General features: G+C 38.4%; 1 protein-coding gene across 7 annotated transcripts in view; it reads right to left on the bottom strand.

Moving 5' to 3' along the window:
• LNPK (lunapark, ER junction formation factor) overlaps positions 1–23,296 on the bottom strand; it is a 54,912-nt gene extending 31,616 nt beyond the window's left edge. For 3 of the 7 annotated variants that reach the window (XR_015699061.1, XR_015699060.1, XM_087733559.1), the window contains exons 1-7: positions 23,211–23,285; positions 17,891–17,935; positions 16,489–16,676; positions 13,054–13,112; positions 9,761–9,801; positions 2,472–2,552; positions 2,332–2,383 (exon numbers count right to left, since the gene is read on the bottom strand). Coding sequence is in view for 5 of the 7 variants with exons in the window: in XM_087733559.1 (XP_087589685.1) it covers positions 2,332–2,383; positions 2,472–2,552; positions 9,761–9,801; positions 13,054–13,112; positions 16,489–16,676; positions 17,891–17,935; positions 23,211–23,285 (541 nt within the window). In the remaining 2 variants the exon portion in view is untranslated. Of the gene's footprint in view, positions 1–2,331; positions 2,384–2,471; positions 2,553–9,760; positions 9,802–13,053; positions 13,113–16,488; positions 16,677–17,890; positions 17,936–19,173; positions 19,273–23,129; positions 23,157–23,210 lie in introns of those variants that run through there. The other 4 variants (XM_087733560.1, XM_087733563.1, XM_087733562.1 and 1 more) reach the window with 4 other exon arrangements.
• Positions 23,297–26,180: the final 2,884 nt, after the last annotated feature.

Here is a 26,180-nt window from a genome sequence, read left to right as displayed (position 1 = left end):
ACTTACAAAATTTTCTTCCCAAAATCCTTTCCAAGGCTAAACTACACTTTTATTCAGAATAAAGTAAATTGCTTACTTTAATGTGGATGCACCCAAAGAAGTCAAATAATGTTTGCATCAGAAGTGAACCTGACATTTTCTCAATTGTGTCCCCACTTAGAGGTCTCTGGTTCACACCACAACACAGTCTGAGAGCAGCACTCACATTCTTCTCAAATGAAACTAAACTGAAAGATGCCCTCCGTCAGGTCCATGAGACTAGCTTACAGCTGGCCCTAAATAAAAACCCTTAAACATATATAGTGTGGGCAAATTCCTCAGCAACAACCGTTTCACTCTGCAAACCTACTCCCTATTATACCATGCTTATTAATGCAGACCACAGCCTGTAGTGGCTGGCTCTCAGAAATACCTCTAACTCTCTCCAAACCTCTCCTTCATAGCCCTTCTATTAACAGTCAAGTCAAAAATCAACACAACACGCCACGTGCTGGATCCAACTAACCTGCTTTTGCCTAACTCAGAACCCTAGATCAAAAGCACACGCACTGCGCTTTGTAAAACCAAGCATACACAAGACTAGTTAACTAACAGACTGAGCAGCTCACTTGTCACCATCGCTACTTACACAGCCTGGACAGAAGGGAAGAGAACAATCCTGTAACTCCTTAGGAGTTTCAAAAATGCTGGTGATATCTCTTAATAAAGCCAGGGTGACTAAAGACCTCTCATTGTCTATTTAATTTATAGCTAGTTATCTCCAGATCTCTATGTAGAAACACCCATTTCCAGGCAGTTTCATCCCCTGGTTAGCATCACTTGCATTCTACAAACAGATCTGTCACCCTACTTCTGGAGTGATTTCCAACATATCTCAAGGAGAAGGATGAATATGAAGTGTTAAGGGAAGAAAAAAAAAAAAAAAAAAAAGACTACCTAAACATTACAGGTATGACAAAAAATTCTTGGCCACCACCCATGAGCTGCATTAAGACAGAATAGAACAGGGTGCCAGAATGGCCCTTCAGCCTTAAAAAAACAAATGCTGCAGAAACAGAATGAGGGTAAAGACAAGTAAGGAGCAAACTTGAGAAAAAGCTGTTGTGCCTAGAACACCAGAAGAGATAACAGCTTTACTGCTAACGTACTGCACTGCAACTACTCACTGTCAATGTCAACAAGTAAGGATGGGCTAAAAATGTTTACATGACAATTTGAAGCTAAGCAGGAATAACAAAACAGTGGATTTGACCAGGCAGGTTATAAACACCTTTGTTAGTAAGTCCAGGTGTTCCGCACCCATCAAAACCAGCACTCCAAGAGCAAAAAAAAAAAAATGAGACAAATAAAAATTTGGTTACTCACGAGAATTAGACACAAAGTTGACAATTCTAATATATGCTCTAAAGCAATGTTTATTGTATGGAAAATTATGCACATCAGATTCTGCAGTTTCTTTTGAGTGCCATCCCCTACAGGTCTAAGCTGGTTATAACAGCAATTTTGTATTCACGCTTTGAGACAGATCTTTGTAGGTATCTTCAGTATTATAATATAAGGTGCCCTTTACACTGTGTTAATACTAGCATTTTCAGTTTAACCACAGCATATTATACTCAACTTTAAGAAAAACTTAACATTAGTTTATTTGCATAGTTTGTTGTTTGTTTGTTTGTTTTTATAGTCCACACTTTTCATGCAAACATTCTACTGGGATGGTGTGGGGGGAGATATCTTTTCAGTCTTAAAACCTGTGTGCGCAATCTAGAAACAAGGCTTCCTTGAAATGCATGTAAGTTTTTTCTATTTCTTTTATTATTTTATTCAACAGCACCTTTAAATGGAACATCATAAACTAGTAAAGAACTGTCCATTCTTTGCCTCTAGAAAATATCTGATTTCTGCACTAGCTTTGTGGAATCTCTCCATCCAACATATAAAAGTAGTTTAAGCACCGCATTAGGAAAGGTCTAACTAGCCAGAAATAGAAACATAATTGAAAAGCTAAGTCAATGAACATTACACAAGATTTGAAAGCACCTTAGTATTCTAGAAAAATTGCAAGTATGCCACAAGAAGTTAATTTTCTCTCTGTTTTAGCATCAAGCAGCATTAAACATCCTGCTGTCTAGAAGAGCATCAGCCTTTAGTAATAGATCCCTTGTCTGAAAAATACAGAACAGTAATGGGCATAGTCTAATAAACAGTCTATTAACCCTAAATAAAGGTCAATTGATCTACAAATTTTATCATAGAGAGATTTCTAGAGTGTAAATTGCTATGAAAGACAAGTATCTATGCTAAAGAGCAGCCGTTTTACAGGGCTATTACCTTGTCCAGGTCTTGGGGTTGCAGATGTTCCAGCAGATGGCAGTTCAGCCTCCTGCCAATTAATTATAAATAACATTATTTGAATGTTCGGCTCCATGGTACCTTTCATATTAAATCAGTATCAATACCAAGATTCTCACCTTTGCACTTGATTCTGGATCAAACCTTTCAAGGATTAATTTAGCAGTCTTGTACGTTTCCTTCTCCATTACTTCCTCAAGCTGGAAACAAAAGGTTCCACACATCAATACAGAATTCTTCAAAGTACTTCCCCACATATCCTCCCATCTACACGCAACTTACTAATGTTACCAAAAGGTAAAGCTCGGTCCAATGAACTAGTAGCATGTTCAGATACCTGCAGATTTGCTGCATTCAATGGAAATGAAAATTTGCCTTCAAAAATAGTTTCTAAACTCCAATGGGCTACTTGCATTTAACAGCTTTATTGCAAGGAAACACCAAATATTGCTAATTGTTTACATATAATGAGGAGAATAATTACATGCACCAACTTCAATAATGGAATGTGCAAAAATCTATCAGCCATCATTATTGGAAGTTATTAGACATGACAAGCAAATGACAGGCAATTCCTTAGATTTATTTCCTCATAGCACTTAATGCTATTAATTTAAGGAAGGTCGTTAGCCAAGTGCTTTACAGAATAAAGTCTCTGTGCCAATTAACTGCTGTCAGCATCGATTTTAGATTATTTATTAGCAGAAGCAATTAGCTTGCTGCAAATGCTGTGAAAACTCACTAACTAGAGAACAGCCATGGAATTTGCTCAAATGACTTTAAAGGCTGGATCTCCATCTTTACAGCAATTCAAACCACTTTTCAGAAAAAAGGGAACATGTTAAGAATTTAAATAAAAAAATACTGAGAACTATGCATACTTTAGGGAGTGTAATTAAAGCACTTCATTATTACAGCATTTTATTTACAATGCACTCAAGTGGCTTTATAGCTAATACATGGGCTTAATTAAAAAAGTAATCACTAGTAAAGTATCATTTTAGGGGTTAACAGCCAACATCAGAAGAATCATAGAATACCAGGTTGGAAGGGACCTCAAGGATCATCTGGTCCAACCTTTCTAGCACAATCTAGACGAGATGGCCCAGCACCATGTCCAGCTGAGTCTTAAACATCTTCAGCGTAGCGGAGTCAACCACTTCCCTGGGGAGATTATTCCAATGATTGATTGTTCTCATTGTGGAAAATTTACCTCTTGTGTCCAATCGGAATCTCCCTGGGAGTAACTTGTACCCGTTACCCCTTGTCCTCACCATGTGACTCCTTGTAAAAAGAAGCTTAAGAAGCTTAACTTCAAAAAGGAGATAGTTGAAGTTATGACAAAAAGCTAATATGTATAGAAAATATAATGCATTTTACAGTATCTTAAGCAGACCTTTCCTCCTACATATGCTAACAGCTATGTTCAGCTAAAAGTGGGGGGTTTTTTTCTTAAGTGTGCCGTTGGCATAAACTGCAAAACTGAGAAGGTCAGTGGTCAAAAAATTAAGTTCTCTCAAACTCATTTGCCACTGCTAAAATAAAAAATGGTGCAGGTTAACATAACTTTTACACCATTATTTAGCTAATGAGAAACTAAAGTTTCAGCCATTCTGCAATACAGACCTTGTAGGGGTTTTACCTTTAGACAGACCTCAGAATTACAAATAGACCTCAGAAGCTAAATAAAATCCACTTAATTTAATGGATACACAGTATCCATTTAACACTCACTCCCATACACACTACCAGCAGTTTAAGGCAAGGAATACTATCCAGGCTGTTAATTAAGGCCTTTTGAAACAAAAGGGAGTGAAAAGGGAAGTAAAAATCCATTTCCTAAACTTGTATTTCAGCAGGACTTCGGAGTTAACTCACTAACTTCGTAAAACAAATGCCACACAGTGCAGTAAGATCAGAATTAAGGGTCTAATAGGAAAAATAAAGTATTTATTGCTTATAACAGCAAAAACCATAAGGCAGACCTTTATATGAAGGGGCAAGGTTAGTGAGGTGAAGCTGCAAAGTGGTGAAGTGTTAACAGTCAGTGTCAATATCTGGCCCCCAAATCAAAATAAAAAACCCCAAGTCACTTTACATCAATGAACATATAATGCATGCAATTGTCTTTATAGCCACACAGGAAAATGAGAAAATAACCTCCTGCAGGACAAAGTGACCTTTAGGAAGAGGAAAAAACAGAACGCTACACCATCACTTGGCACTTTCCTTATCTAACACACTTCTTGCTATAGCAGCTTTAGATAGGATGGTAGTTATATATTGTGGATATATTTAAGTTTTGCAAAAACAGTAACATTTTGAAATGGAAAAAATTAGCTCTCATCACAAGATTGAGATGTCAAAGTTATTCTTCACATTACATAGTTCCTGGATAATTCAACAAGTTACTCTTCATATTTTGAAATTCATATAGCTTTATCATTCTAGTAAAGCTGAATCTGAACAAGAATTCAGTTTCACGACTGACTACAAATTTCTTGAAAATGTATAGAAATTGTCAAGATTTCTAAAAGCAGACTCAGTTCTTATGGTTTCACTTCTAAGATAGATTTTTCTAAAGTCAATTGAAATTTGGCTGACAATACCAAATAAGGAATCAAACAGGTCAAAGTTTACTTACTCTTTGAGCAAATTAGTATAATTACTAAAACAAATAAGAGCCTGTGTAAAATTTAAATACTATCTCTACATTTGCATAGCAGAAGAAAGTGGCTTGTGCACTACCACAGCAAGCTCATTTATAAATGCAAATCAACATACTGACTTCTGGATTATTCGTGATCCTGAAGCACAACCTTGGAAAGGTTAACCTAGTGCTGAGCACTGGCTCGGCAACACAGCAAATTGCTTGACACCTCCCCCTCTTTTTCCATAATACACTCTCTGAGATCCACAACTTTTCCCACAAAAACATTTTCTACTTTCTGTCAAGGCCTAATTCAGAGTCTATTATTATCAAGCTTAAATGCTGAGTAACCAGGATCACAAGTGAAGTCTCTATGAAAGATAATACCAGCCTAATCATGGATTTTTCAAACCTGTTTCGTGGAATTAACCACATCTCAATAAAGAAGCATGGTCATGTACCACATTCTCTCCTATGAATAATTGCATGGATGGCCTCCTTTCCAACTGGCAACCAAACAGAATTCCTGTGGCAACGACATCAGTTGCCTATATTGAAAAGTAATATGAGTAATGTATTTTAAGCTTCTTGTAAATGCGATTTAGCAACTGGAAGTCTGAAGTATTGGCACGGTGCAAGCTACTTATACGCTGTACTACCACGTGAGTTCTTAAATTGAATTACTTGGTATGTCAAGCCCAACTACGGAGAGGTATTTCTTTATGTTCACACAAAGCCACAAGATTCATTTCAGTCTACCATGTAAGATATGCCAGTACACATAGCAAAAGTCTCCTTAAAACAGGAAATAAATCATTTAAACCACAATAATCAAGTGCACTCTGGATAGATCCAAGCAAACACTAAAACAACCAAAGTAACTGTTTTGTGTGAGCACTGCATGAAAGAAATACCTAATTTGATCGTTCATCAGTAAATATGATTTTTAACCATATTTTGAGCTTCCAAGTGCACGCTTGCAGTACTGTAGCATATATTGGGTAGACATGACTGGGCTTACACAACAATCAACTCCTTTGTCACGTACTGAAGGTTATCAAAATATCTACAGTGTTCTATGCCTGGAAGGCTGAAGGTATAAAGTTCATTAAACAGTAGTTATTTTAATAAACAACATTCATATGCTGCATTTTTTTTTCATTATTAACATAATTTCAAGGCAGCCTTGAAACCAGACTACTTTTTTTCTTGGAAAATTAACAGATACCACTTTCTAGATTCTTACCTGAAATGGCTAGGAAGTCTGCCCAAGTCTAATATTATACTCAGCCTGCTATAACAGAATAGCTGAGCAAACTTCAGCAAAGTTTAATTTTAACATTAGCAAAGTAATTACAACGCTATCTTCACAACTCTGTCCTCAGGCTAAGAATTATCCTGTCTTTAAGACTGCTGCTCCAGGTAAAGTCTCTACTAATTCCCACTTGTAGCAGCTTAATATATGTCCTGTGCCCTTGCTTTAATATGCTTAACCCTCTGAACTTACTCATCTATACACATTCAGGCTTAAGGGCTGACATCCTCATTAACTGAGAACTCTTAAGGCCAAAATTACAGCTACACAATCACGAACACAACCAGAGTATCCCTTATGATCACGGAGGGGAAAAAAAAAAAGTTGTATTTTGAAGTAGTGCCTTAATTATAGCTAATGAACTTAATCCCCACCCCCAAATCCATAAAGAAACACTCAATGTGTTTTAAAGCATTCACTAGGAAAAAAGCATTGTAGAGAGTCAGTTCTGTGGAAAAAAAGTATTACACAAATTTTGAGTCAAAGTACAGGACAGACAATATTAATGGGCATTTCCAGATGAAGTATCTATATTTGTGTTGTCAGGTGTTTTACCCACATGAATATCCATGTGATTATGCCACCAAAGACTGAAGCCTTTTGAACAGAACTGAAGTTCTGTTGAGCAGCTCATTGCACAGCCACCAGGGCATTATATCTAGTAGATGAGGAGCTTAACTCTGTTATAGGTACCCGTCAGCATGTAAGTAATGTCACTAGGGAAAAGGTGGACCACATGCCTGTAAAACACAAGTACTGTAACATTTTTCAAAAGGACAATTGTCTTCAATATAAGATTTTTTCCAGCAATCAGGTAGCTGAGCTGCAATGAAGTGAAAAACCATAGCTGTTGTGGCAGGCTGAAAGTGCCTAGACCACAATTTACTTTACAAATAAACAGGAAATACATAATTTACTTATCCCAGATACTTTGAGGATCACAATGTAAATACCTTAGTAACTAATCCTACTTGCAAATTCAGCAGCAAATCAGAATCCAACAGGGAAGAAAAATCCTCTCCCTCCCCCATTCCCATTATTTTACTTGGTAAAGGTTTTTGTTTTGTTTTACTAAAAAGTAGGTGTTGCTACAGTGATTCATAACTACAGATAGTCGTAAGGAAGTTAATACAAAACAAAACCAAATCTGAATATTATTAAAACCAAATCATTACAGAACACAACTTTGAGTCTTTTTATCTAAAATACAAATTATATTCTGTGTCATTACCTGCATGCACTTCCAGCTCATTTCAACATGCTAGGTTTCATGTATGATGATCTCATTTTAATGCTTAATTGAATACCTTTAAATTATGATGAAACTCCAGAGTCAATCTTCTGAGTTAAAAATACCAGCACAACCATGCTGATTCAAGAGGTTGCAATAAGTCTTCTGTTTCTGGTTCCTTGCTAGGAACCAGGCACCCACAAAATCAGGAGGTAATCATGGACTTTTTATTCCCCTCAGATTGAAAAATAGCTGAGTTATAGGTTATCGGACTTCCCAGAACTCTGTTTTACTAATCCTATTTAGAAGTTTGTCTTTAATGATTAAAGCTTGACATGCATATATACTAATGGCAATTTATATTTCCAGGTTTAAACTCTCCACAGTTACACTATAATTTATATATTGTTCAAAGTATTCATGCAGTTGTTTAATTTTTAACTACTGCCTGCTCTTCTACAATATGTTGTTTTGATTTTTTGCATATGCAAAATACACATTTACATCTTGTTTCAACAGCATCAATTCCCAAAGTGAAAACCTCCCCTTTATAAACCAGGTTTTTCCTGACTAATCTTTTATTCAATGCCTTTTCTCGAAAGAAGTGCTTCTCACACACAAAAATTCAGCATTACTTGTTCTTCTAGAATAAATACAAATATTTTCATGATTACATAAAAATAAACTTAAACTGAAATGAAGGCTTTACATTTAAGACTCCAAAAGCTGTTTTGTTCTCCACTGTGCTTTTTCTGTTCCAAAAACTTTCCCTCCAAAGCTACCCAATAACTACGTAAATTGGAGAGTTCACCTAACTTCAGTTGAGCAGTTTTCATAAAATAAAATTAGAAACATAGTTGTCATGCTCATTTATTTTGTTCTCAGGAAACGTAAGCCTCTCCAACCCCTTTTTATCACCTCTCCAACCAAAGGACACTTCCATTTAATAGATTCCTTAATATAAAGATTAGCAGATATAAATATTAGCAAATCCTCTTTACCAAAGGACAATGACATAATTAGGTTACGAGTTATCATTTTTACGTCTACATTTTAGAAGTGATAAAAAACAGAGGGGAAGATCAGTGAAACCTGGTTCCCCTGTAAAGGTCATATAATACCAGACTCTTACCCGACTCCTTTTTGGTAGCTTTGTTGTGGGTTTTCTATTAATTTAGCTACCATGGCAAAATCCAGAAGGCATGAGGTGAACACTTTGGGAAACTCATTAACAATAAAGCCTCATAATGCAACTTTTGGAGTTTTTTGGGGGAGGAGGGGCTGTTTGGTTTTTGGTTGGTTGGGGAGGAGGGTTGTGTTTTGGTGGTGTTTAAGTTTTGCATTGCAAGGCAGCTGATGAAGCCAACAACATAAGTAAACAGAGAACTTCCTTATGGAATGACTGAGTAGAAAGGAAACAGCTTTCAGTGTTACAAACGTAGCAAAAAGTGAAAGTTATCCAAGACTTGGAATCTTTTCTGTCCTAAATTTGTCTTACTGAGATTAAGTGTTGATCCAGTTGAAGCAAATACCTGGCATACACCAGTTTTATACTGTTAATTCATCCACACAGCTCACAAAATAGATGACCTCAAGAAAACCGATAGGATTGATACATAAACAAGATAAATTTTTTAGAGGAAGGAATGTAAAGGAAGAAATAAGTAGTACAAAAAGAAGATGGAGGAGGATGGGAAATAAGTGGTGATGCACTTGAGATACAATCTGTTACTTGATGAAAAAGTGTATCCAGACAAGATTGAGCCCTTTTTGCTATTTATGAACAAGGCATTAAGTGAGAGGGTAACTATTAAAGATATAGTTGCATTCTACATTCTTAAATCAGTGCAACATCTAACACTTTTCATAATCCTAAAGTAAAAGAAGCAGTCAGCAATGAGTAGGTTAAAGCATACATTTTCGTTTTCTGACAAAACGGAAACACTTTACGCAGATCTACCAGCACTAAAACAGTAAGTTTAAGTTAAACTACAAGGAGACAATTTATTCTCATATGCAAGCAGTCCTTTTAATTTTGAGGTAAGGAAAACCTTGTGTAGAAATGTATGAAAACAGAGGAATACTAGTAGTTTCACCTCCCACCCACCCCCCTCCACTCTTCGTCTATATATTACAATCAAACTCAACTTGTAGAGATGCAAAAACACTTTAGTGTACCATAACAACTAGCTTTTCTTGAAGTTTTACTTACTATTTTTTTCTTTTGAGATTTTAAATCTTCCAGCGCATCATCTAAAAGAAGGACATCATACGTTAATTTTCAAATACAAGTAAGAGATAATTTCAGCACACTCTAAACGTTGACTTTGCCCTGTGAGATCAGGAAAAATTATGCACTGACCACTACCAACCCTACAACATTAGTAAACTTTGTGTAAAATAACTAAAGTTTTTCTGTGAAAATAAATTATTTTAAATCCTGAAACTGCTTATAAATTATAGCCCACTGTTATCACTTTACAGTTACAACTACTAAAAAGTTTTATGTACCATTTCCTCATTAAGCAAACCAATTCTAGCCAGTGCCCTGCTTTGACCTACATTAAAACTGGTACAACAATGGACCAAATACACTTAATCTCATGAGTCAAACTACAGAAAAAAAGCTTGCGGTCTAAGTATTAATATATCTATTTGAGTACCAGATTTACTGGCTTCAGTATTTCACGTAAGCCTCTTAACACATGCTAGTTTCAAATGCCAGGTCAATTCTGAGCTTCAAATCTCAACCTATTTCACCCTTTCACTACTTTCAGACTACAGCAACACCCCCTAGTTTTCTAAGAAAAGCTACCAGAACATCATTTTACTAATAAATATTAAGAGACTCTGTTACAACTGGTAGGCAGAGCACCTAACCTCCCTAAAAGGAAGGGAAAGAAGAAAGGTTAAACGCATGTGGGATTTTCCTTTAAATCAATGCTTGCAGCTTGGCACTCATGGAAAACTCACTGTAATAAACCATTGCCTCATATAGAAGATATACTCTTGATAAATCCATTTTCTACTACCTCCTTCATAGCAAGAAGAGTTTAACAAAAAACTTCACAACTGTTTCCCCTTCTCAGCTCTACTGGACACCAGCAGTTCACTTCCTGTAAGATATAGCTATTTTTACCCATTTTTCAGTTTTCAAAAAAAGAAAAAGCTGCACAGTACTACAAGAAACAAAACCAAAACCCACCAAACTAAATACTTTTTTTTGTATCTTTATATATATATAAAGTATGCTACACACACTTTTCAAAGTTACTTCAGGAATACTACTGTTACTTGAAAATAAGGGAACACAATTACTTGAGCTTTTCCAGAAGGCAGAAACCCATTTTGATAGAATAAACCACTTTATTAAATGTATAAAATACTAAAACTGGGTATGCACATATTTGAAAGTTTGTGCAATGAAAGAGTAACTACAACATTCCCTTATTAGTTAAGACAAATAGGACATGGAACAAGACCATATTTAGCACTGGACTGGACCACAGAAGACAGACAATTCCAGGAATCGTGCATCTTCAATTTAATAACGTACTTCCCTCCACCAACTTTTACATTTATATTAAAACGCTGCCCCTCCTGCAGCCCCACACAGATTAACACCTTGAAGTGCACTGCAGTGCAGTATGGTATCATGCAGCCAAACAAATAGCACAACATGGTCAGCTGTTAACAGTTACTCAAGAAACAGAAGCTGCTTGTGGTACAGAAACGCCTAGAACATCTTCAAGCATAGCCTTCCACAAAGCAACACAATCAGTTTAAAGCATGGGCATTTGTTTCTGATCACTTTATCTCCTGTGTTCAAAAAAGAACCTCATGAAACACCTGCCCTTTCAAACCTGGCCAAATGGCAATTACTGCAAAGTTCTCTCAAGAAGCCAATATCTCTCATTGTAATTAAACCTACAGAAAAAAAAAAAGAATCATACTAGAGAAGTCAATACCTGCAAGATACCTCATTTATTTTCCCCACACTTTGGGAAAGATCAGCCTAAATCTTCCTCAACAGTTGTTTGCCTGACTGCTCTTAAAAACTGAGTTTCCATAACCTCTCTACAGCACCTTTCCTAGTGTTTCACTAGGAATTTTCCTCATTCAGAGCATGGTTCCCAAAACTGGTGTATGCTGGTTATCCAGCATAAAGCTTTATAGTATTAAATAATCATCTCCAGTGACTCAGTGTGTTATATTAACTTATTCCAGAATAAAAGGCTAGCTTTGAGCCACTCAGTTGCCAGTTTGCTCCCTCAGCTACATTTTTTCCTGCTCTACTGCTGTAACTCTTGCACAGCGCATTTGATTTCTCTTTTCCAAATACAGGACTTTATCTTTGAGGGAAAACATTTCATTTTTACCCAATCTCTGGAACAATGCAGAAATAATTCCTTTTGGCACGTTCTAACATCTACTAAAACCCTTTATACACAGGTTCAACAAAAGCGCTAGACTTGCTTGTATGCCAAAAACAGCAATGAAGACATTTAAGCAAACTAGAAAAGCATACATACATTTTTTTCTTATCCAGCCATGAAATGCAAATATATATTTGCCTTAGAAATGAATCACACAGCACCACAGAATATATGGACAATTTTATTTCTACATAAAAATGTATGTCCTATGCTTGCATATCAAATGCAAACATTAAGTTTAAGAAAAATTCCAAAAGTGATGTTTAACTCGTAAGCTGTCACAAATTAAATACATCATGTTGTTCTGCAAGTCATAAAACATAGTGCAGCATTGAGGTTTTCCTGTATTATTGCTCACATCACCATGAGATATTGTTACAGGCTGGACTGCTTTCAAAGAAAGTCTCAAATGAATTCTAACTACTGCAGACAAGTGCCACAGATGCAGTTTTTAAATTTTGCATTAGAATGAATCTGGATGTTCTTCAACAACTTTTTATATATATTTGAACACCCACATTACTTTTTTTTGTTACATGACTCCCAGTTTTTTTTAGCTCTCAAAACAGCACAAAAACACCTGCTTATCCCTTTTCCACTCAGGAAAACATAAGCATGCTTTGGAGGACTTGGGAGAGAAAAGCTATCTTGACAAATAAATTAAACACTTCTGCTATAAATCTCTCATACAAAAAGATAACAGATTAAGACTGCTGGAATAATTGCAAGATGCAAGTATTAAGGGAACTACTACTATTGTTTATATTTCCTTTCCCTCACTCCTACTTCTACACTACATTTTATTCCATTACACTTTGAAGCATGCAAAGACAGGAGAAAGTTACCACAATTTTGTAAGTGAAGTGAAAAATTAAGCAGTTTCCTTCCTGTTCTTTCAAGAATTGTATGGTAGAAACAACAGTTTAGCTAATGCTACCCATTTCATCATCAACCAAAAGGCTACTCTTCTCTTCCTGGAAGCCAAATTATCCAAAATATTTACGTTTTCATAGCAAGCATCATTCCCAACTAGTTCCATATTCTAAGAAAAGACCGAAAAAATACTTACTATTCCTTTCTGTCCTTTTGGAGAAGAAAAAAATGAGCAGTGTTCTTATAAACCAGATTCTTTAAAACAGAAAGAAGAATTATATTAGTTAAAATATATTAAAGTAACGATTTCTGAAGTCATCTAGCAAACAGAAGACTTACCAGATGAGATTTAACTTTGCAAATACAAAGAATGGAAATCTTCAAACAATATTTATACTAATTTAATTTTAGTTTTCTGTATCTTGTCAACAAGACATCAACATTGATCTAAATAAAATCCTCTTGTCTATTAAAATTTAACCAAGTGTTACTATAGGTAATATTACTATACTAAGGAAGCAGCAGCAAGTAACATCATCACTTGCTAAAATGTTCAGTGGGAACTTTTTTAAAATCAAGGTATGTGCAGCTAGCTGAAAATTACTTGGTCATCACTTCTTATTTGATAGATTTATGATACATGTTATCCAGAAAACCAAGCTTACCAGCTAAGGCCCAAAATTAAGACCCAGGAGATCTGTGGGAAGAATTCAATACCACTGAAAACCATGAGACACAGCTATTGTACAAATGCTCTCCCAAGCAGAGTTAACTGACCTGACTCCTGGTAATTTTACAGAGCTCTGAATCCACTCTGTTTCTGTAGGGTTTCAGCTGACTTAGCTCAAACAATGAGGCAGTTTATCTGTGCTCAAGATAAAGTTAAACTGATCTATGATCATTTTACATTTGAAAGGTCTCTCTGCAACCATCAGGACTTCATTTGTTTTAAAGCTTAGAATTGCTTACAATTATTAAGCTGACACTTTTCCTGGCAAGTTATTCAGCCTAAGCCAAGTGGCAAATCTCATACTTCAAGCCCTTCCAAGCATCTTATCCAAAACCCTCCTAGTCCCAAGCACTACATAATAAAGCCTAAAGTAGCAATGTTTCATTTAAGAAAAAAAAATTCTTAAAGGCTAGAAAGGTTCTCTGAATAACAGCTAGCATAAGAAAGCAGACAAAAGGCTATAAGATTTCAAATAGAGTTTCGACTTAATTTATAACATCTTTTGCATTTATATAATGGCTGCCCAGTTCAAAATGCTTCCAAGTATCAACAACACAACCTGAGTTAGGTAAGTTAGACAAGACAACTGGAATGCGAGAGTAACCTATTCAAGGTCAGAGAAACAGAGAAAGAAGTTTAACTGTTCCATGTTCAAAGGTGCGCTGTAATAACTACTCTAAGAATACAGATGGCTTTGCCTGCTTACACAACGCAAGATGTGTCTCTTCATAAAGTATCAAAAGAAATAAATGTTTTACAGGGTTTGAATCACCTTAAAGACTATGCTACACAGGCAAAACCATTATTTCTTTTTTACTGTGCACTTAATAAAGAGTCTTCTACCTAAAGTTGTATTCTAAGCTAGTAGATACATGGTAGGACTTCATGAAATAAAAAACATTTCCTCTTTAAGAACTTTGAGGTGAAAGTTTAATAGCAGACCATTTCAGACCAATTTTACAAAATAAAAACATATTTCTCTGAAAAATCAGAACATGCAAGATGGAACAGAATGTAATTCAAATGAAAATCATTCAAGAAGAGCATCCTTCTAACAAGCTAATATATTTCTTCAACTTTTCAGATATTTCAATATACATTTAAAATGCTCTACCAGCATCAGTAACTTGCTGAGACCCTGAGGGAATGACCTAAGGCAGAAACAAGTTGGTGACTGACTGCAAGCTAGAAAAGGCAGACATATTCCAGTTTGATTAGGGCTGAAAAATCTCTAGAGCTATTACTGGGTGGCACCAGGCGTTCAGCATGGAGCCACTTCTTGACCGAGAACAAAGACAAGTTGGCAGTTGCTTGCCATTCATATCTGCCAAAAAAAGCTGAAGGGGAATAGCTTAAGAGAAAAATCGGATAAACAGTCTCAAGTCATAAGAGAACAACAGTAATTCTAAATGTTAAGCCAGTATCTAATTCAGAATTTTATAGAAACCTACCATTCAAAAAAAAAAAAAGAAACAACAATTGGAGGACAAACTAGAGAATAAAAATCCAATGTGAAAATTCACACCACAAAACTAGAAGCCATCACCTTCAGTAACAAATGTTTTCATTTCTACACTAATCCTAACACACCTAAGTGAAGGGAGGCTAGTAATACTTCCTCTTCTACAAGCCTTCTGTTAGCATGAGCAAGCCTCACATACTATCAACAAAGACTTTCAAATCCTTGTCCTTAAGAACAAAATCAATTCATATTGCTGCCAAAGATTAATTTGAGCTTTAATTTCAATATTAATCCTTTCCAGTCAAGACATTGCTGCCCATGTATCTTCTCCACAGGATTCCATAACAGCAGTACATTAGTACATTATGCATAACACAGTATGACATACAAAAAGCATCTTCAAGTTTTGGGTTTTTTTGCATGTTATGTTATGCTGACCCACACTGATCAAACTTGCAAAGCCTTAAATATTTACATTTGACTTCGCCTTTCAAGTCTACAGCTAGGGCACTGACAAGTCATGTTTTCATACAAAGATGCTGTTCAAATATGGACAATATTTACAATGTTCATTTCAGCAAATTAGTAAATGCACTGTCCTCCCCATCGGTAGGAAAGATGCTCAGTAGGCTGCTTCTCCTCCTTGATGGTCTGGGGGAAGGGGAGGCAGGGAAGCAGTGGTTTAGTGAGGTGGGAGCCGATTTTGTTATTTTTAGAAAAGTAGTTTTCTTAGAAGAGAAAAAGCCACTCATGAGGATGAGTAGCCAATCAGCTCAGTGCAACAAAAAAGCAGACAATACTTTCTCCTGTTCACATCCAATGATGTTAGGATATTTTCTGGTTGAAGAAAAGAGTCAATGGTTTTCCAGAAAAACAGCTAATTATGTAAAACTAGTCCTCAACATATTTAGGCTGATGACCTTTCAAGTCACTTCTGTGTTAACAGTCACCTAATATGTAAAAATAAGTTTCTCCATCCATTCTTGTATTTTTTCCCCAACTTTATACGCTGCATTTTACACACAGGCAACATACCTTAGGTCACTTTCATATAGCAGTGTTACTTTTCCAAATAGCAGTGGAATTAAAACCCAAGATAATGCTCTTCTGCTTATATTACATTACCTTGCAGCTGTTCAGATACAGGTCTCTCTCTAGCCCTAGTATAATTTTGATAAGCAAAGTAACTTTAGATGCTAACATCTTTTGATGGTAAGACTTAGTTCTACACTAAACCCAGACCCATGAGAGACATTTCTCTCAAAGAAAGTGTCTGCCTAACTATTTGGGTTTATTTTAAAAGAAAAAAATTCAGCAAGTTATGACAACTCAAGGATTGTCAAAAGAAAACCCAAACCCCTGCTGAGATATATTTTCCATCTCCTTTTATCGAAGAGACAGCAGTCAGGGAAAAAAAAAAAAAAAGCATATTTACTTACATCAATGGAAATGCAAAAAATGGAAGTGTCATAATCACCCTTGCTGTCCATTCATCAGGAAGACACCACAAATATACAATTATGCAGGTGATAAGGTAAAGAATTGAAGAGTAGAAAAGCAGCCTTCCAACCCATAGTTTCTGTAGCCTCTGATTTTTTTCTCTAAATTCTTCTAATGTCTGTATTTCCTGTAAATAAATAGGGTTCAACCTTATTAGTGAAATTAGTTGGTGCTTTTACTAAGCTGCCTTTAAGTGTTTGCTAAAATTAACCATATCAATTCGATACTTGATTAGAAAAGTCAAGCAGCTTTTTGATAAATGACAATATTTGCCCAAAGATAACTTTCATAGCATAAATACATCACGCTATCAAGGTTATGATACGGGCCACTTGCACTGTATTAGCAGTAACACATTGCTATTGGGAAGAAATATTACAAATCAGCACTTTCTCCTATTTGTAATGCGTTAGTATATTTGGGACAAGTGGTAAACGCTAATATCTTATGAATGGCAGTCTTTATGATCACATAAATCACTACCAACCATACTTCACATCCTAAAACTTTCATCAGGCACCTGTGGAATTTCAAATGTTTCTAATACTTTTCTACTAACATGGGAAATTGCTAAAACCTCTCCATCATTTCTCATCTTTTCATTTCAGTATTTTCCTCACATTAAGAGTGAAATCCTGAACATCTGAATTATGCTTTTGGCATATTAATAAGTGATCTAGCAATGCTCTCCTGTGTTACCATTTTGACTGCATTTCAAGTGACAACAGGAGTACTCATACTTTCATTAAAAGGAAAACAAAAAATAACAGCATATTTCAAAACAGTTAATGTCCCCACAGAGTACAGACGTATGTCACAAATTCTAGACAAAAATCACAATTGATTACTGAACCACCTGTTCAGTTATTCTGCCCCTGACCTTACTTACTACCACTACAGTTACAACTCTTACACTTAAAACTAGACGCTGAAGCTCATCTAACGAGCCTGATGAATGGAACTTTGCATTAGTGACATTTGCCGTTATATGGGAGTTTAACCATCAGTTATAATTAAATTGTGTAATCAAGCCAACTTCACATTCATTCGCATTTCGGGCTCTCTAAATAAATATTTGAGCTGTAGTTTCTCACTATTATACCATACGCTTTTTTTTTAAATTACTAATAGTGAGGAGAAAAAAGGTAGCAGTCCATCTGAAAGTTGGAATCTCTAGTACATCTAACTATATAACTAATAATAATTATCAAAATAATTTAAAAATTCCATGACAGTATTTTACCTAATGTAAAAGAAATACACAGCCAGCAAAAAGGATGCATATTTCTAAACAAAAAAAAAAAAAAATATCAAACACCACACAAAAAAGCAAATACATACCTTATCAATTTTTTCTAATACTTCTACAGTGGAAGGCTTTGCCTGCTTACAAGGGAAAGAACAAAGATGTTAATCTCACTAAAAAAAAGCCATATTTTGAGGATTACTGTACATTAACAGTTTTCTAAAAAAAGACATATTCATAATAGATTAATTTATTATCTATTTTACATAAAGGTAAGAAGTTCTCCTACTTTAATAGTGACAAATAGAAGAGACTGTAATGAATCACTAATTTACAGTTGGTATTACTATTAACAGAAGGCTCCTCTCCTACGCCACAAAAGATAAAAACCTACAATGCATGTACATCAGCAATGGATGTGTGGGTGGGATGTAAACAAGGAGAGAATTGATGAGTGGAGGGAATAGGCAAAACAAAGAGAATATATAGAGGAAGCCCCAACCTGAGATCTTAAGTTTTTTATTACTATTCATTCCACACAAAGACACATGCTCTAAATAAATTATAAGCAACTGCAAATAAGCATTATCATCTCCAATAAAATTCCCCTTAGGAGCAACTTGGAATCCACCTTCTAGGAATCTTTCCTAATTTCTGAGAAGCATAAAGCCACTATCTTCCCCCACCCTTCAGGCCACGAATTCAAACACCATAGCCCACACTGCATCACCATGAAAGCGAGTTTCTTTCTATTACACAAGTCTGACATTTCACCTAAGCTTTTGCCTTTAAAGGAGTTTCATATGGGACGCTCTGAAATCAGTTGATAATACGCAGAGACAAACCTATACTCCAACAACTCACACCTGCCAGGAGAGTAGTCAAAAACCTCATGCCTCTTCCTCATAAAGTCAGTACACCATTCAATAATAGACAAGACAATAAAAACAGTTAGGAAGAAAGACTTGTACAGGTATAAGTAGCTACCAAAATATTTGTTAAGACAGACAGAGTGATATTCTCAATGTATCCACTTTGACCTAAAATAGCCACCAGTCTTTCAAGTCACAGATGCTACTGTATCTATCCCAACAGAAAGAGTTAAAACTATTTTTATAAGTTAACCAAACCAGTGCCAGGCCTGGTATTGCAAAGGAAATAAAGGACAGCCACACAGTTTCACAGTTTAGGGATTTCTCAGAGAATGTTTTTGGTCACTATGTCCCACTACTGGACTTTTAAGTGACATTAATGGGAAAAGTTTAGCGCTAACATTCAACCAGGATTAACAGTCAACCAACAGGCATTAGGAAACATGTCCTGCGTACTCCCATCTTCTAGACTAGAGATTATTATATTGTTACACGATTTTACTTACCCTCCATCTTGAAATTAATCCACCCATCTTCTACTGTGGACAAATGTTGACAGAGCTATCAATCTTCTACAAGAATTCACAGCTAGAAGTGAAGCATTAAGCACTTAGGAGCAATCTAACAGCATAGGCCAAGATTCACAAATTTATTCCAATATCTAAAGGAAACAAAATATTGCATAAAGCCATTGCCTAGTTATCTACCTATATGTTATTTTAAAATCCAGTCTTCTGTTTCATAGGCCATCTTCTAAGTCAGTTGATCAGCCTTGATGTGGCCAAACTTATTTTTACTCTGGAAATATTTAACCAGGGGGGAGTCCTCAAAAGTAGAGGGACAAAATAACTGCTAAAAAAGCCACCAAAATCCTCCAGCAGAAAACCAATTTTAAAAACTTATTATTAAGCAGGATTGTTTAAGAAACTGATTTCCAATTATTTCCTCTGCTGCTCATAAGCATATCTCTTAATGTTCCTTTTCAGCTGTCACTCCAGGCATCCAGCATTAATATCCTACTATTCATGAGGAAGTTCATCTCCAGTGAATCTACTTCCTTTTCACACTCTCATCAACACGATAGCACTATTGCTTTTCCTTTGTACGATATCAAATAATCAGTTTCAAAGAGATTTCATTTGCTCTAGGAAAGCACTACATTGGTAGGTCTTCCCTGCGCACAACGCACGGTGCGGTCACCAGCATATCAAATGGCCCTAAAGCAATTCCAAAGGTGCAAAAGTAGCTCACCGCACCCTACACAAACCTGGAACCCATGAATAGCACTAATTTGATGATCTGGGTCTAAGTCCCTGAAACAAGAGTGTAGCAACTTTCCATCAGCAGGTGGCTGGAATCAATTGACTTTGAACCTTAGGATGGCAGAATTTCTCTCCAGTCAATTTACAAGTTTTTACCCAGTGAATGAAAAAGTGATCGGTTCATAGCAACCTCAACAGCAAACTAATGCACAATCCCAACTAGGGCTCAAACCTTTTTAACTCTGGAATGAAACAAGTAAGATTTATTAAAACAAAGCACTGATCCAGTTAGGCAGAAATGTAAGTGATTATTATTGTTTATTAAGTTACCTTTGGCCAAAAATTGAAAGATAAAAAAATATAATAATATAGATAAACCTAATCTCAAGCCAAATTTGTTTCCAAATTGTCTGAGGGTGCCAGAACAAATTAATATAATATAGGATACACACTACTCACTAGCACAAACATTACTGTAGTATGGTAACCTCTTCACCATTTAAGAAAGCCAAGGACTTCAGAATCCAGAACTATAGGCCCTATGATTTCAAAAAATAATCCTTAAAGATAAGGAAATCCGTATTTGAAATGCCGCCAAAATGAAGCTAGAACAGATGGACAAATTAGCTCTGTCGCTGCCAAATTACTAGCGCAAAGGGGCGAGCTACAGAAAAAGCACAATTACCCCTTGGACTCTTGAATAAATTCTCAAAATAATCACTACTGCAGCAACTCACCTCAGTAAAACAGCAGCAATATTTTTATTTTTCAAGCACGCAATCTAACACTGAGAATTTTATACAATTGTCACTTTGCAGTTACAGGTAAGTTTTTGCATGACAGGTACTGCAGTAGATCTGAGCAGACACTTTCTTCACAAGTATTTCTATAGAGACAGATAGTATCTTTAATGCAAAACAATGTGAAAGCTATGTCAAATAGCCAATCGAGAAGTTTGTAAACTTGGCACAAGGTTCCCAAATCTAGTTTGCTTCCCTAGCACTGCCACTGCTGTTAGGCATAATGGTAGCTCTCAATTGTGGACAGAGAGGCGGAAATGCTCACACGGCCTTTTTGTGTGCCATTTTCCTTCAGGCCATAGTTTGAGAACCTCTGCAGCACAAGCGTTAGAGGATCTTTTGGGCATAGGTTATCTGTGAGCCATTGGTGACACCGACCTTTGTCAATAACATGTTCACAGTGCTATCTCTACATACATTTTTTAAAATATCTGGCAAATACCCGGAAGAGAAACAGGTTTGACAAGTGTCACCATGCACATAATTTTACATGAACTACGATGCCGACAGGCTTTACGTATGCTGCTCTGCAAGTCAGTAATACTACCAAACCCTTTCCCAAAGAGGTATTAAGGGATTAGGGCCACTAGATTCACATTTACAGTTTAGTCACCGAATCCTTAGTTTGAAACCATAGAAAATTCTCCATCTCCTATGGAGTGCCTCAGATGTTTTCCTTCCCTCCCTTCTTTTTGACATGACAACACAAATTGTCTTCAACTGCTTCAAACTCTCCTCGTTCCTCCTCACCTGCTACTCCACATACCTACCACTAACATCCTACTGTTCACGGTAAGAGTCCTCCTTCCACAAGTCTCCTTCCTTCCCATGCTCTAACCATCAAATTATTGCACAGCAGTTTTTCCTTCTGAAGACTGCATTTCTTTAGCACAGAGCTGTCCCTTCCACTCACTGAGCACTGCTGCAATTGGACTTATTTCCACAAACACTATCACTGATTTAATACACAAATAAGACACCTGCAACATTTCCTAGCCCTAGGCTTAAAATAGACAACAGAAGTGTTAAAAAGCACTTAATGTAGAAGATTAAGAAAACACTATTACCAATTTTATTACCCGACTCTCAAAAAAAAATACGAATCTCCCAACAGCATCTCCCCTTCCCTAAAAAATACGCAATTTAATTAGTAAAAAGCAAAGTGAAATTGCCACACTAAGAGTACCAGAGCAGAAGGAGTTTCTCTTTTGCAAGAGGGATGAATCATGCACAATTACAGAAGCCATCCACCAACCTATTCATCCGGATGGAAAAAATAGCTTGATGATCTCATTACACTTTTATCAAGTCAGTCTCAAATTTCTTCAAGCTTGTTGATGTTTTAAGATGAAAAGCTCTCCAAGAAAATCAAAGTCTCCAAAATAAATTTTAATAACTGATATGCTGAAATTCAAGACTGAATAACATCAAGACGAGTCATATTAAAAGAAAAAAGGAACTTAGAAACTTGAAATCAAGGCTTTGTATACAGACATACAGACCTTTCCCCTGAGGGAAGGGGGAATGTTCTTTAAATAATGTTTTTTTGCAAACGTAGTGACTTCATTTTACGTAAATATTTTCAGATATTTACCATTACAAACAACACAAGTTCTACCTTTCAAATTGAATCTCCAGTTCTGCTCATACAGTTTCCACCCAAAATTCAAATTCTCCCACAATTTACTGACGCCAGAAACTTCCACAGCGACCCTAAGAAGTTTCTCCAGCTATGAGCGCCGCAGAGAAGGAAACAAGCAAAACAAAACCAGGAGCATCACCCACCACCTACTGCTAGCCTGTCTTTGAACCTCTCAGTTAAAACAAGATATCGAGTTTTCTTCAATTTAAACTTCATTGTCAGCTGTTTCTGTTTGGAAGCATCCTATGGCGGTCCTATGCTTTGTAAAGCCTTAATTAAAAAGGCAAATTAGCTCCCAGACAGGGACTCCAAAGCGACGGAGCCAGCAGTGGGTGGGTCCGGCGCTTTTTTTGAAGCCTGCGAGAGCGGCCGCCGGCGGCCGGGGGAGCGAGCCCGAGGCGCCGCGGGCAGGGAGGGCGGCGGCAGAGGCCGGCGACGGCTCCCGGCGCCTGCCCTTCCGGCCGGCCGCCCGGTCAGCCGGGAAAACCCCACCGCCCCGCCGCCCCCCTGCTTCCGGGCGGGCGGGGAAGGCGCCCGCCGCCCCCTCCCCGCACCCGGCGGCTTCCTCTTCCGAGGCTGCGCCCCGGCCCGCCGCCGCCCCGCTCCCCAGCAGCCGCCCGGCTGCCCGCGGCGAGGCGGGGGAGGTCGGGGGTACCGCCCGTCCTGCCCTGCTCCGCTTCGGCCCCCGGGGACGCGGGGCCCGAGCCGGGCCACTGGCAGCGCCGGGCGCCCCCTCCCGCGGCGGAGCCAGTCCCTACCGCGGAGTCGCTCGGGCCGGGCCGGGCCGGGCCGGGCCGGGCCGGGCCGGGCCGGGCCGCTCCTCCCCCGGCAGCACGTACCTGCCGCGGGCCGGGCCGCGCATCCCGCCGCCGCCCGCCGAAGGAGGGGCCCGGCCGCCGGCGCGGCGCTCCCATCAGGCCCCGCGCGCGCCCAGCAGCCAATCAGCGCCTCGCTGCCGCGGGGAGCGCTGGAACCGGGGGCCGGGCCGTTGTCTGAGGCGGCCGAGGCGCGGCGCGGCGGAGCGGGGCGGGGCGGGGCGGGCCAGGCCGTGGGGATGGTTCCCACCCGCGCCTCGGAGCTTGGCGCGTCCTGGGCGGTGGCGCGGTACTGCGGGGGGCTGTGCAGAGCCAAGTGGAAGCAGGCGGGTGTCGGAGGCGGTCACCGCCGTCCCGCTGCCACCGCCGGCGGGGCTGGGGCGGCGGAGACCGTCCTCCTGCGGCTCTCGCTGATGTACAGAAAAAAGAGTGTTTTAACACTAAAACCTAGGAACGTGGGCGTCAGGCTGTGGTGTGAAGGTTTGCAGCAGCCTCCTGGCACTGCCGTTCAGCCTGTGCCAATGAAGCAGGTGCTGACAGGCGCTCTGCTGACGGCCTGGTCTCCGCGGCAGGGGCTGGAGTCGCCTCAGGGCCACAGGAGAAGACTGCTCTCGCTGTCCCCTTTATTGGAGAGAAGCAGCACTCTATATTTCTTTTAATATACCTTGCTGTAATAACGATGCCCTCTCTTGGTGCCCTGCTGTATCAGTTTTCTTACATGGTGTCCTTTCTTGGCTGGCACCCATCGTCACTTGTCCCATGCCAAGAGGACTGAGGAACAGAGAATGCTTGCTCTGTTTGCACTGCCTTTCTCACAAGGTCTTCAGTGCCCTGCTCAGAAGTTCTAGCACTATGGCTACGCAAATGGGAGCATCTGGACAGATGTGGAAGAAAGTCCTTCAGAGTGCCCTGAAGCAGAAATTCCTATGCAGAAGCTGTATACCTTCAGCCAACCCTGCATTGTTGAACTTGTTGCATATAACTGCATCATAACACAGCCTATAAATGTTGGGTGTTTTCCAGTCGTGGTGGGTTGACCTTGGCCAGTAGGTAAAACACCCACAGAGCCTCCTGCTCATTCCTCCTCAGTGGGACGGGGGAGAGACTAGGAAGAGTAAAAGTAAGAAAGCTCGTGGGTTGGGTTAAAAGAGAGTTTAGTAAGTGAAGGAAAGAAAGTGATGCAAGGGAAATAACTCACCACCAGCATCAGACTGATGCCCAGCCAGTCTTTGAGCAATTGTCTACCTTGGAAGACAAAACCCCCCCACCTTCTTATTCTGCTTCCCCAGTTTTATTGCTGCACATGATGTTATATGGTATGGAATATCCCTTTGGCCAATTTGGGTCTGCTGTGCTGGCTGTTTCCTCTCCCAGCTTCTTGCCCGCCCACCCCCAGCGTACTTACTAAGGGAGCATAGCATGAAAAAGAGAAAGCCTTGACACTGTTCACATACTGTTCAGCAATGGCCAAACATTGCTGTCTCATCAGTGCTGTTTTAGTCAAAATCCAAAACACAGCAGCATACGGGCTACTATGAAGAAAGTCAACTCCATCCCAGCCAGACCCAGTACATCAATTTTAAAAATAATTTAAATCCAAACAGAATAGGCAAGGCTTTTAGGCCAGGCGAAGACATACAAGATATCCTACCACCTTTTCAGGCAACACAATCAGCTTCAAGCTTTGAATAGCAGAACTGCTGAGTCCGATCATCTGCCAGGCGTTCATTCTTAGTTTTGACATTGGGAAATTAATTCTGTTAGTTTCTGCCAGTGTTCAGAGTGAATCTTGCTACTCTACATTGTTAGCTAGTTCCAATATCAGCTAAGTAACAACTTTAGCAGCAAATCATGGTCTGGAATGGGCTCCAATTAAGTTCATTCAAGGCAAAAGATAAAATAATGGCAGTCAATACAGAGCCACTGACTATACTAGAAATGCTCTGCTATCAGTTACAGAGGTCAAAACTGTTACCTACATCTGCAGCTTTATTTTCCTCGTTGAGGCCTAGACTGTTCCTTCCTTTCCAAGTGGAAAAAGACTCGGTGACTGAGTCTTTCCTTCACTTCATCTTGCACTCTAGAGCCGCATCTGCTTAAATCCTTGTAGCAATGACTATCCCTCTGCTGAGAGGATGTCTTCCTTTTTGGTTTCAGAAGAAATACAGCTATAGTTCACTCCTGGTTTTGATACTTCAAAGTAGTGTGTTGCTGGAGAGACGCTGATTTAAATCCTCATCTTTAAGCTAGCATTTTTAAGCATACCAACACCTTTTTCTGTGGTCCAGCATAGTATCCACTTAAAATAAACCCAAATAGTGACGATACCATATTTAAAGGCTTTTTGAAATGCTATAGCCAATACTGGCATCTCCAAGAATCTTCCTTTTTTTCTCCAGAATTGTGATAAACTTTTTCAAGTTACCACAAAATCCAGCCCTGATTCAGGGCTGAACCAGAATTGTGAGGGAGATCCCAGGCCGAACTCATGTCCTTGGGCCCTGTTATAGAACTGATTTTTATGCAGGGAGTTCTAATCACTACTATACAATTATGAATCTATTTAACTGGTAGTTTTAAGAAGGTGTTATTAGCTACCATTGTTGAACTTCATATGCAGGTAAGTCTCTCAGCTTTGTGGTGTTACATGATAGCATGCAGCTACCTGTTTGCTTCAGAGCCAAGATCTACCTAAAAGAAGAAATGGTGCCCATGTAGCTGCTGAGGATAAAACAATAACTTCGAATCACTCAGCCTAAAATTTTCATTAATCTGGTTCAAAACTGCCCCCTACAGAGTATTTAAAACTAAATAAATTCCTTTCAAAATCCTTCATTATCAGTGGGATTGGTGTTTAACCTGATTCTACGTAACCATTTTTCTAACAGCAGAGTACCTCTCCAGAATTTTACCCAGCATCATAGATAGCCTTTAGCGCTTTTGGTCCCTCTGTATGCAGAACACTGAACAATTAGTAATGAACTTTTTTTAAAA

This window comes from Nipponia nippon, unplaced genomic scaffold (genome assembly GCF_047370975.1).
Source record: "Nipponia nippon isolate SJK-2023a ecotype South Korea unplaced genomic scaffold, ASM4737097v1 scaffold_5, whole genome shotgun sequence".
Taxonomy (NCBI): Eukaryota; Metazoa; Chordata; class Aves; order Pelecaniformes; family Threskiornithidae; genus Nipponia; species Nipponia nippon.
This window is presented reverse-complemented; position numbering and strand designations above follow the sequence as displayed.